The sequence below is a fragment of the Peromyscus californicus genome, unplaced genomic scaffold (genome assembly GCF_007827085.1).
Source record: "Peromyscus californicus insignis strain IS unplaced genomic scaffold, ASM782708v3 Scaffold_6__1_contigs__length_162567912, whole genome shotgun sequence".
In the NCBI taxonomy this organism is placed as follows: Eukaryota; Metazoa; Chordata; class Mammalia; order Rodentia; family Cricetidae; genus Peromyscus; species Peromyscus californicus.
In genome coordinates, this window is record NW_026294584.1 from 133,238,327 (window position 1) to 133,250,836 (window position 12,510).

General features: G+C 41.9%; 1 protein-coding gene across 1 annotated transcript in view; it reads right to left on the reverse strand.

Moving 5' to 3' along the window:
* Positions 1-12,510, reverse strand: part of Bms1 (BMS1 ribosome biogenesis factor) — a 41,904-nt gene that overhangs the window by 12,872 nt on the left and 16,522 nt on the right. The window contains 4 exon segments of the mRNA XM_052719308.1: positions 1,123-1,299; positions 1,798-1,871; positions 4,113-4,194; positions 11,371-11,528. Of these exon segments, the coding sequence (XP_052575268.1) occupies positions 1,123-1,299; positions 1,798-1,871; positions 4,113-4,194; positions 11,371-11,528 (491 nt within the window).

A 12,510-nucleotide genomic window follows, 5' to 3' on the forward strand; every position in this document is an offset into this window, starting at 1 on the left:
TGCCCTTGGAAATTTATCTCTTGGCCACTCTTAGCCCTGTGCCTCATCTCCACTCACACACACTCCTGTTTCCCTCTGTGCTAACTTCCCAAGCTACCTTATGGCTTGAAGGAGCCTTTCCTTTTCAGGGACCTCCACTTAGGTAAGCCAGACCCATTAGAACTTCAGGGCGATTAGAGAGAGGTTAAGTTAGAGTGATTTAGCTAGTAAGAGAGACAGGCAGTGTGCAGCTACAAGTCAGGGTGTGGACGTCTTGAGAGTGAGTCCTACTTAGCTGTCCTTACAATGGTAGACAACTTTCTGCATCTATGTAAGGCACAGTTTTTCAAAGCATGTAAAGTCTATTTAAGTGAGACTCTACACAAGCTGGTTCACCTACTATCTTACAGCACCTTCTTCAGTGAGTAAGAGAGCTTGCTGTGCATATAAAAACACACATAAAAAGTCAGGCATGGCTGTGCACGTCTACAACCTCAGCTCTGTGGAGGGTGGAGATGGGGGACTGATGGGGCTTTGGGGGCACCAGCAGACCTTTGGCAGGGTCTGTCTCAAAGGACCATGGCAGAGAGTGACAGAGCAGGACACATGTTCTCTCAGCTGTGTACATGCACACAGATGCATTCGCTCACGTGCACACATACAGGGAAACAATTTTCCTGTGTAAATGAAATTTTAAGGTTGTTTCCATGTGATGCACTGTTTAGATTTAGAATTTAGAATGTGTTCAGAGGGAAGTGCTAACACATTTAAACTCAAGGCCACAAACATTCTAGGTAGTTTTGATTTTTTTCAATTGTGTTGATGTTTCTTGACTCTCAGTACAAAATGTAAACTGGATCTCAGGCTGAGTCCTTCTCTTCCTACATTCCCTTACTTTCTGTCCTTCCAGCCTGCCTCAACTGCATGAGTTCCTCAGAGGCAGAGACCATGTCTCAGTCATTACTGCTTCCTGAGCATGTGGAGCCCGGAACAAGAGTGGTGCTGACGCCTCCCGGTGAGAAGAAAAGGCAATCGCGGTCTGAAGAATCCCATCACACAATTTCCACCCGGGGCTCCCAGGAAAACGGGGAGCCGGCCAGCAGGTGGCGCTGCCTGCGCAGCAGCCAAGGACTGCTTTCTTACCTGCGCTTGCCTCTGCATCTCACCCTTAAGATCATCGAAATACGTGCTTTCTCCTCCGTCATACTCCGCGTCAAACAGCTCCTTCAACTTTCTCTTCTTACTCAGATGCTTTTTCTTAGCACTTTCCTCCTCAGTTGGGTCAGTTTCTTCCTTAACGTCTTCTTCTGTGTCTTCAATCTTAAGTTTCCAGAATAAAAAGTATTGAGAAGTTTATGGAGAACGTTCTTCAAATAAATAAAGCAGATTTTTATATAGTGTTTGAGCTTAAAAATTCTTTCTTATGATCATCATGAACAAACAGACTTTGGTGCTGCTCCACTCTTCATCTGGCTGGGTGTGGCAACAGGCATGAAACAAGTGTCTCCCACTTAGATGCTCCAGACACTGTTCAAAGTATATCAGGAAGAATAAGGAATCGTTTTATGGTGCTTTTAAATTCCATCATTAAATGATAGCAAAAGAAAGACAAATAAAAAGCATGAACTTGACAAATGATTACAGCAGGGTGGGAGGGATAGTGGGTCTCATCCATGAACTGTACAAATCAACTGTTGCCACTCTTCAGGAAGCTATCTATCCATCTGACAGGGAAGTCAAGATCCACATGTCCCAAAGCAGATCTCTCTCAGGACATACTGACTGGATCAAGCTGGCAGAGTCACATCAAAGCCATACCTGAGTATCCGGGCCCGGTTGTCCCTTGTGCACGTCCCCCGTTTCTAGGTCTTCAAAGTCACCATAGAGCTCCTCTGAAAAAGAGCATATAAATGTCTGTTCTGTGACACTAGCACTGGCCAGCCTAGTCAACCCTGTGCTCTGCCTTCCAAACTTCATCTCTGTTTCCATCACTCTACGTGCCAGGAGTCCTAAACTTACACGGCTTAAAAACAAAAGCAGTTCACTATTTGCTTAGGAAAAGTAAACGGACCCAGGACTTGGAACCTCACTTCCTGATGACCATCTTTCACGTCTAAGTACTGGACACTGTATGAGAGACCCAAGTGCAGCCTTGAAGGTCAACTCCAAAACAACATCTCAAAGAGTAAGTGAAAAGACACAGCCTAATGACAGCCCATGTGAAGTGTCTGCCAACACAGCACATCGTTCCTGTCCTTGGGGAAAGTGAGACTATGTATGTATAGAGCCTGAAACAAAATTAGGGCTCAAAACAATGCTGAGCTCATAGGAAGAGGTCATTATTTCATCTACTTGTTCACCGTTAGAGCTCTGGGTTCAGTTACAGGCTGTTCTCTTTAAAACAAACAAGTTAAGAAAGAATGCCTTTGGGAGGGCGACATTTACTGTTATTAAGACATAGTCACATAACAGATAGGAAGCTCTTGTTTATAACAAAAACTATAACATATAAGCATATACCTAGAACTGTGTTAGAAATTTACACACTAAATACATGAAATATAACAGGTTAGTGTCAGAGCGCATAAGCAGAGGTGCCTGCTGCCAAGCCTGAGGACCTGAGGTCAGGCCCCAGGACCCTCTGACTCCTGAAGGCTGTCTTCTGTCCTCCACACACATGCTAGCCGCACAGGTGCTTTATTCTGTTACCAAGGGGCATAAAGGGAGCATCATCAGACACTGCAAACAGTATTCTTTAACACTAGGTCCAGCACACCTGACACCCTCTTCTGGCCTTCAGGGGCACCCGGCACACAAGTGGTGCACATACATACATGCATGCAAAATATTTATACCAGGAAAACTAAAAATACATTTATAAAAGTTGAGAAATGAAACCTAAACCCTACCCAAGGTTTATCTATAGTAATCAATGCTGAATGAAAGCAATAAAGTAGATGCTAAGTGTCCCTCCTTATGGGCACATAAAGTAAATGACCTTCAGAAAAAAATTTGGTAGTTGTGAACTGCAAAAGGTGACCAAAGAGTTATCTCAAAATCATACTGTGCACGTGTGTGTGTGTGTGTGTGTGTGTGTGTGTGTGTGTGTGTGTGTGTGTGTGTGTGTGTGTTACCGGGAATGAACTCATCAAGGCCTCTATACATGTTAGATGAGCACTCTATTACTGAGATGCATTCCAAGCCTTTTCCATTATGAGGCAGGGTCTTATTCAGTTGCCTAGGAAGGATGTCCTTGAATTTTCTATATAACAGTGCTCTCTAACATAGACAAAATACAAAACTTGACATCAGATCCTGTCTCCAGGTTTCTGACTTGAGTTCCTCTCTGATGTCCCTGTAAGCTGAAATAAACCCTTTCCTCCCCAAGTTGTTTTTGGTCATGGTGTTTTTGTCACAGCAGGGGACACCCTAAGACAACAAGTAAACTTTATACACACAGTTTTAAATGAGTAGGAGGAAAGATCTCAAAATGTTAACGGGTCTTTTACGTGTAGCAGAATTTTAGTATTATATGTACTTTGTAAAATTCTCTGCTATGGATATGTACCTTTTGCTTTAAATTTCCCATGACTGTTACTTTCACTAAAATGAACATGCTGAGGACAACCCACACACAATATCTATCTGTAACTATAGGAGGTTTCTCACTTTCCTTTAAAGTCCCCAAATAGCATATAGGTCAGCTAAGGGCAGAAAACAGGATATTATTTGTCAATTCCCCAAAGCATTCACAACTGACTAATTTCCAACTTGACTGTAAGACATTAAAGAAAATATGAAGGGTAGGACAATGGCTGTTGGTAAAGTGCTCGTACTTGCAAGCTCAAAGACCTCAGTTCTCTCCCTAGAATTCACATAAACAAAAGCCAAGTGATTTGCAATCCTGGTTAGGGAGGCCAATCCCTAGATCTTGCTGGGCAACCTGCCTACCATACTTAGTGAGTTCAGGAAAATAAGAGACCAGGCCTAAACATAATAAATAAATGGGCAGGCAGTGTCTGAGGAAGGAACACCATACCACCCGAGAAATAACAGCTAAGGCTGTCTGCCCCTTGCTTCCAGAGGCATGTGCACACTCAAACCCACAAAGAAAATGCGCAGCCCTGACTTACCGTCTTCTGCTAAGATCTTGGCTGCATCTTTCTCGTCTTCCCACTTCCCCGTCACAAAGCAATCTCTGATACTGTTCATAACCTTACACAGAAAAACCAGCACTTAGTACATTTATACAAAACAACTATTTTTCAGAAATGCTGACAGACAACAATTTGCCTCTAAATATTTTTCAGGACACTTCAAACTGGCCCTGTAATCCTAGTACATACCTATAATCCTAGTACCAGGGTTGTTGAGACAGAAGAATATTCAAGCTCAGTCTAGATCACACAGTGAGCCAACTTAGAATACAGACTGTCTCAAAAATATTAATAAGAAAGCAAATACACACTTCTGTGGATACATTCATTCCACATAAGTGTGTGAGATAATTCTTACAGAATAGCAGAAAAATATCTGCAAGTATATAGAAGGGACACATCCCCAGATATATAAACTGATAAGGGATATGTTCTCACAATAAACAACTCTTATAACTAAATGCCTACATTTTAAAAATAGGCAAACATTATGAACAGGTATATAACAAATAGATAGCAATCACCTGAAATGATGCTTGACAACATTAGCTATCTGAGAAATGCAAATCAGTATCATGATATGACACATTTCACACCTTCTAGTGTGGCTAAAAAAAGATAGATACAAATAACTCTTGAAGATGTAAATAAACTACAGCCCACAAATATTGCTGATGGGAATGAAAATTGCACGGCTGTTTTTTTAAAAGAATAGAGAATATATGAGGGAAAAACTTGTTTTCTCTAATCTTATCAACAGTAACTAACATACTGTTCTGATAGTTTTGTATATAACACTGAAATAAATGAGATGAGCAATTACATGATTTTTCTAATTTTACTCCTTCAATTCAACCAAGGGCTAATTCTCTAGAAAGAATGTAGTTAAAGATATAAATAGATAAATAAAGAACATGAAATTGAGGAGAGGCAGTACAGGGTGGATATGATCAAAATACGTGTGTGTGTGTGTGTGTGTGTGTGTGTGTGTGTGTATATGAAATTATCAAAGAATATTATATTAGGTTCCCTAGCCACCTTTTGAGAGAAAATGACTTCTTCCTCTTCCCCGCCCTTCTGCCAACCAGCAGCCATCTACCAAAGAACAAGCCTAGTTCTAGACTTGAACCCTCTTCCCCTGAACCACCTCCACCTGATAAGTCTATTCTTCCCTTTGCCATCTGTGCAGACTAGTTCTGTGTCAACTTAACACAAATCATTTGGGAAGTGGGAGCATCAGTGGAGAAAATGCCCCTACTGGATCAGTCTATGGACAAGACAGTGCTGCATTTTCTGGACTGATAATTGATACGGGATAGTCCAACTCACTGCGGCAGTGCCACCCCTGGGCTGGGGGTCCTGGGTACTATAAGAAAGAATGCGGAGCAAGCCATGAGGGGCACCAGTTCCGGCTAACATGTTCCTTTTGAGTTCTTGTCCTGACCTGTCTGGATGACAGACTGTGAACTCTAAGGGGAAACAAATCCTTCTTCCCCAAGTTGCTTTTGGTTATGGTGTTTTACCCCAGCAATAGAAACCCTTGCTCTCCTGTCACTATCTGCAAACACCAAGGCTACTTCTAGACCAAGGTCCGCAAACCCTCTTGGTTCCTGAGACACCACTGCTGGGTAAGTCACCTCCTCCCTCTTCCATCCCCTGCATTCCTTCCCCAAACAGTTACCACCTCCACACCCACAAGTCTAGCTCCAGATCCATGGCCTGTGAACCTGCTTTCTTCAAGAGCCATCTCCCCTTTCCTATACGCCCACTGCCATCTCTGCACCCACAGGCCTAGATAGACCAGGGGTTGGGAGCCATATTTCCCTGGGCCAATTATACAGCTCACCCACTAATTTTATATGACCTACCTCAGGTCATACATCTGCACTGGCCCAATCCAAGGAAGGCCAGGTTTTCACTTTCACACATAAAGCCAAAAAAAGAAGTCCACATGCCCAGGTCAAATCACCAAAACAAAAAATAACATGAATGGCCATGACAGCATGTTTCCCATCAAACCCAGCAGTCTTACAGAAGTGTTCTCTATTGAGAACTACCTAGGTGAACCACAGCACACAATTTAAAAGCACAATCATCAACTTTATCAAAGAATTCAAGGAATTTAACGAAGGCATAAACGAATACTTCACTAAACTCCACGAGGGTAATGATAAACACCTGAGAGATGTCTAAGAAAATACAAATACATGGCTGAATGAAATGATGAAGATAATTCACAATTTGAAACAAACTGAAGTGAAGATGGAATGAGAAAACGCCAACATCCTGATTAGAAACCTGCAGGAAAGCCTGGCCAGCAGAATGAACGAGTCAAGTAGAAGACAGGACACCAGGACTGGAAGATAGAGCAGAGGATCTGGACTGAAGCAAGGACTATGAAATAATGTTAAAGCACAGGAAAGGAAGATTCGGAAATGCAGGACACCATCAAAAGACCAAATCTTCTCATTACAGGCATAACTGAGGGAGAAGAACCCCAGATCAATGGCATAGACCAGATCTTCAACAAGATCACAGAAGCATGCTTTCCCCCAAATTAAGGAAAGACACACCCATACAGATACAGGAAGCACACAGAACACCAAACAAGGCCAGAAAAGAAACACCCCACAGCACATTATGGTCAAAACACTAAGGATACAAAACAAATAACACTGGAAGCTGCAAGAGGAAAAATACAAGTCACATATAAAGGGAAATCCTTCAGAGTAATACCTGATTTCCCAGAAATGACTTCTCACTTCTGGAGCAACGCACTCTAAGTTCTAACGCCACAACTACCAACCAAGACTACTGTACTCAGTACTGTACTTAACTATCTGCCATAGTTAAGCAAAAAGAAAAAAATTTTCCATGATCCAAACAGCCTAAAAAATTTCATTTCCAACAACAACAACAAAATGCTCAACAGAATCCTGGAAGCAATATTCAGAACTGAAGAGAGCAACAAACACAGCCAAGAGACTTAGGAAGAAAACAAAGCTAAACTTTAATGAAATGTAAAGTACAAAGAACACAAATTAGCAGGAAAAAGTAACAAACAGACTGCAAGCTCGACACACCTTTTCAATAATAACTATTCATTTCCTCAACTCTCCAGCCAAAAGACAGGCTAGCTGAAAGGATTAAGAAACAAAACCCAACCGGGCGGTGGTGGCGCACGCCTTTAATCCCAGCACTCGGGAGGCAGAGGCAGGAGGATCTCTGTGAGTTCGAGGCCAGCCTGGTCTACAAAGTGAGTTCCAGGAAAGGCGCAAAACTACAGAGAAACCCTGTCTTGAAAAACAAAAAAAAACAAAACAAAACAAAAAAAAAAAAAAAAAAAAAAAAAAGAAACAAAACCCAGAGGACTGGAGAGATGGCTCAGCAGTTAAGAACACTGGCTACTTCTCTAGAGGACCCAGGTTCAATTCTCAGCACCCACATGGCAGCTCACAGCTGTCTCTACCTCTAGTTCCAGGGGATCTGACACCCTCACCCAGACATACATGCAGGCAAAACATCAATGCACATAAAATAAAAAGTTTTAAAAGGGGGGGGAGATAGAGAGAGAAGCAAAATCCATTCATCTATCAACTCTAAGAAACTCAGCTTTAAAGATCCACCTTAAAGTGAAAGGATGGAAAAAAGTATTCCAAGAAAATTCCAAGAAGCAAGCAGGCATGGCCATCCTAATAGCTGACAAAATAGAATTCAAACTAAAACTAATCAGAAGAGACAAAGAAGAGCACTTCATTCTAATCAAGGGATCAATTAATCAGGAAAATATCACATGCACCAAACTCTGCTGCGCCCAATTTGGCTCAGCAGCTGCAGTTATGAGCACTCTTCCAGAGGATCTAGGTGATTCCCAACACCCACACTTTGCCTTGCAACTGTCTGTAACTCCAGTCCCACGGGATCTGATGTCCACTCAACTCCATGGACACCAGGCATACACACACAGACACATGTGCAGACAAAACAGCCATACACATAAATTTTTTAAGTCTTAAAAGAAATAAAAAAAGAAAACACACTAATGACACATATTTACACAAACCCAACAATTGTAGGTGATTTCAACACACCATTTTCTCTAATAGACAAAAAATAAGAGAAACCTCAGAATTACATGACATCAAAAACAGATCTAACAGATGATCCACCCAAATGCCAAACATACATTCTACTCAGCAGCTCATGGAAGCTTTTCTAAAACAGATGCTTGGTCACCAAAAAAACCTTAACAAATACATAAAATCTGAAGTAATCCCATGTATCCTATCCAATATTACACAATAAAAGTCTATAGCAGCCTGGTGGCAGTGGCGCACCCCTTTAATCCCAGCACTCGGAAGGCAGAGCCAGGTGGATCTCTGTGAGTTCGAGGCCAGCCTGGTCTACAGAGTGAGATCCAGGACAGGCTCCAAAGCTACACAGAGAAACCCTGTCTCAAACAACAACAACAACAACAAAAAGCTGAGAGCAAACAAAACTCCAGTAAATGTATAAACTCTAAATTCATGGAGATTAAACAACTCATAACTGACTGATGGACAGGTCAAAGAAGAAATCAAGAAAGAAACAAAAATATTCACAGAACTAAATGAAAATGAAAAACAAGACAACAAAACCTCTGGGACACATTAACAGGAGTTCTAAGAGGGAAGCTGGAGCCCTACGTGCCCGTTAGGTCAGAAAGAGCACAAATAAATGACTTGAAGATGCAACTCAGGAATTTGAAAAAAAAAACAAACCAAATCCAAGCCCAGCAGATGGCAGGCAAGAAATAATAAAAATTAAATTAATAAAATGGAGCAAAAAACAAACAAAAACCAATACAATCAATCAATGACTCTAAGGCTGGTTCTCTGAGAAAAGCAAGGACAACAAACAGATTCTTGGCCCAACTAACCAAAGGGAAGAAAAGGGAGACCCAAATTAATAAAATTAGAGATAGGCAGTGAAACATTACCACAGACAACAAAGAAGTTCATAATAGTTTTAAGGGGATACTTTAAAAACCTGTACTCTGTTGTTGGAAAACCAGAAAGAAATCGACAACTTTCTTGATTCATCCAAAGGACCAAAGTTCAACCAAGAGGAGGCAAACAACTTAAACAGACCCACACCAAATAAGGAGACAGAGGGGTAATAAAGCACCCGCTGACTGAAAAAGTCCAGGCCCAGATGGATTCACAGCAAAATTCTACTAGTTTCAGAGAAAAACTATAACCAATCCTTACTTAGCGATCTTAAATTCTTCAAAGACAGAAACAGAAGGATCACTCCCAAATTCATTCTAAGAAGCCAGTATCACTCTAGTATCAAAACAAGGCAAATGCCAGATGGTGGTGGTGCACGCCTTTAACCCCAGCATGTGGGAAGCAAGGGCAGGGAGAGATCTCTGAGTTCGAAGCCAGCCTGGTCTACAGAGCGAGATCTAGGACAACCAGAGATGCTACACAGAGAAACTCTGTTTCAAAAAAAACAAAACAAAAAACAAACAAAGAAAAACAAGCAAAGACAATAAAACTACAGACCAATATCCATGGTGAACATAGTTGCCAAACATCCTCAATAAAATACTAGTAAACTAAATAAAGGCATGTAGGAAGATCATCCACCATGATCAAGTAAGTTGGCTTTATCCCAGAAATGCAGTATGGTTCCTAAGTCAGTAAGTAAAATCATAGAAATGGACTTAAAGACAAAACTCACATGTTCATCTCAAGAGATGCAGAAAAGGCCTCTAACAAATCTAACCCGCTTTCATGATAAAAGTCCTAAAGAGAGTGGAACTAGAGGAACACATCTCAACATAATAAAGGCTATAGAAGACAAATCCACAGCCAACACTATCCTAAACAGAGAAAAACTTGAAGCAATTCCGTGAAAATCAGGAATGAGAGAGCTCCCTATTTGGCTGGAACCCTGCTCACCCCTGTATAAGCTGGGGAAACCCCAACTGCCCTACTTCCTTCCCCCAACCTCACCTGCACTAAAAAAACTCTGAACAAAGGAATGGCACCAAAAGCCCAGATGCAGTCTGCCTCTCTGACATGACCGGCCCACCCAAGTGCCCACCCAGGGGCTTAGCTTTTGACCATACTTGGGCACAGTCCGAGCTCCTGGCTGGCACATCATCATCCCTCAATTAAGGTCTATAAAACCTCCCTGCCTTAGTCCAGGCACGAGTTCTCTGGCCCTGTTCTTTGAGACCGCCCAACAAATCTGTATTTATCTGTTTTTCATCTCGTGTGGTCTGGCCTCGGTGGAAACCTATCACTGTCCACTGTCCCCACTCCTTTTCAGTACTGTGCCTGACGCACTAGCCGGAGCAGTAAGGCAAGAGGACAAAGTGAAAGGGATTCAAACAGGAAGAGAAGTCAAAAGATCCTTATTTGCAAATGGCATGAGATCCTAAAAATTCCAACAGAAAACTTCTAGAAACAATCAACAATTTCAGCAAAGTGGCAGAATAAAAAAATCGACTTCCAAAAATCGGTAGTTTTCCTATACACAACAGCAAACACACGGACAAAGACATGGTCACACTCCCACTAACCACAGAACCGAAGACGACAAAGTATCTTGGAATAAACCAAACCAAGGAGACAAAAAACCTCTCCAACGAAAACTTCAACTCTCTGAAGAAAGAGACTAGAAAGGGAAAAGACATCACGTGTTCATGAAGTGTTCGTGATTGGTAGAATACTGTGAAAATGATCATCCTATGGAAGACTACTTACAGATTCAATGAAATCCCAATGAAAATACCCACAACATTTTTCCCAGAAACAGAAGTAAAATCTTAAGATACATATGGAACCAAAGAGGATCCCAGAGAGCCTAAGCAAGCCTGAGCTTTAAAAAGAAAAAGGCAGCATGCTTTCACACCAGCAGCTGAACATTCCTTTCCATCTCACCACACTACAAGGACAGACGGAGTCTGGTTAAACTCAGAACCTGTTACTGCTTGTACGCCGGAAACACTGACATGGGGAAATGATCTGTTAGAGAACCAAGAAGCCAGTGACAAATATGCAGTCCTGAAGTCAGCAAATGTTCTTCTAGAGTAAGTCTTTAATCATTTCACTGCATTTCAATGTGTGTGTGAGGGAGGTGAGGGGTGGTAGGGACTGTGTGTCCAGATGCTAGGTAAGCACTCTGCCAATGATATACTTCCAGCCCCAAGACTTTCCAAAGCACACAGACCACTCAGCATTACCTCCTCTAAATCCCAATCATGAGGCGCCTCCACAAGAAATCTAGAGCAGTCTAGAGAGTCAGCCTTGTGCTTACACCCTCTGTCCGGCTGGCTGACACGGAACAGCCCTCCAAGCTCTTCTAGGGTGTCTCCATCTTCGTCTTCATTATCCTCTGTCACTAAAGAGACCACCATAAAAGAAAGGTGAAGATAAAAACTTCAATCTTAGAGGACTCCCTGCCCTGAACTAGTTAAACCACACATCTTAGAATTTAAGGAACTGTGGTCCCCGTTCATTATAGACATGTTGTGTCCCTGGGCCACTCACCCACAAAGAGCCAAAAGGCCAAAAAGCTATCACTTAATGTGTCTGGAAGACTTGTCCCAGAGACCACTGAGGAGTGAGTACTGGAGGCTGGGGAAGGGAGGCTCCCTTAGAACTTCTGTCAGTAAGTGTCTGAGGTAAAATAAATCTAAATGAAGAGCAGTACAGATCACTCTCCAGTTTCCTCTCATGGGGCAACTTATTTCTGCTTTTTTTTTTCCTAAAAAGAACTGATTAACAAGTTTAACAAACTATAAAAATTAGTGAACATGGGCAAAGAGAACACAGGGCTCTCATTCTTACACAGAAGGGGGGGTGACTTTCATAGGCAAAAATATGTTCTTAACATTAAATTTAACAAAACAAAACAAATTCCATGAAGGACTTTATAAAATGATACAATGGACAATATTCTCATTAAAACTTTCAAGCCAACTGAACAATATATTATAAGACCAATTTATGGTCCCTATGACATGATTATAAACATCTGCCATGGCCAGCAAAAGGCTCAGCAGGTGAGGATGCTTGGCATGCAAGCCTGGTGGCCTGAGTTGGAACCTGGAAACCCATAAAAGGGTGGAGAGAACCAACTCCACACATTTGTCCTGTAACCTCCACACGTATCCTCGGCATCAGTACCCTCCCACACCATAAATGTGCGCGCGCGCGCGCACACACACACACACACACACACACACACACACAGAGTAAGTAAATTTAAAATCTGTTTTTAAAATGTCTGGTAAATATATAAAAGCTGATGGCCAGAAATAATGGATGTCAAAAGTGTAATTCCAATCCTATTGTCTACCTCATTTCCTTTTCAGAGAACA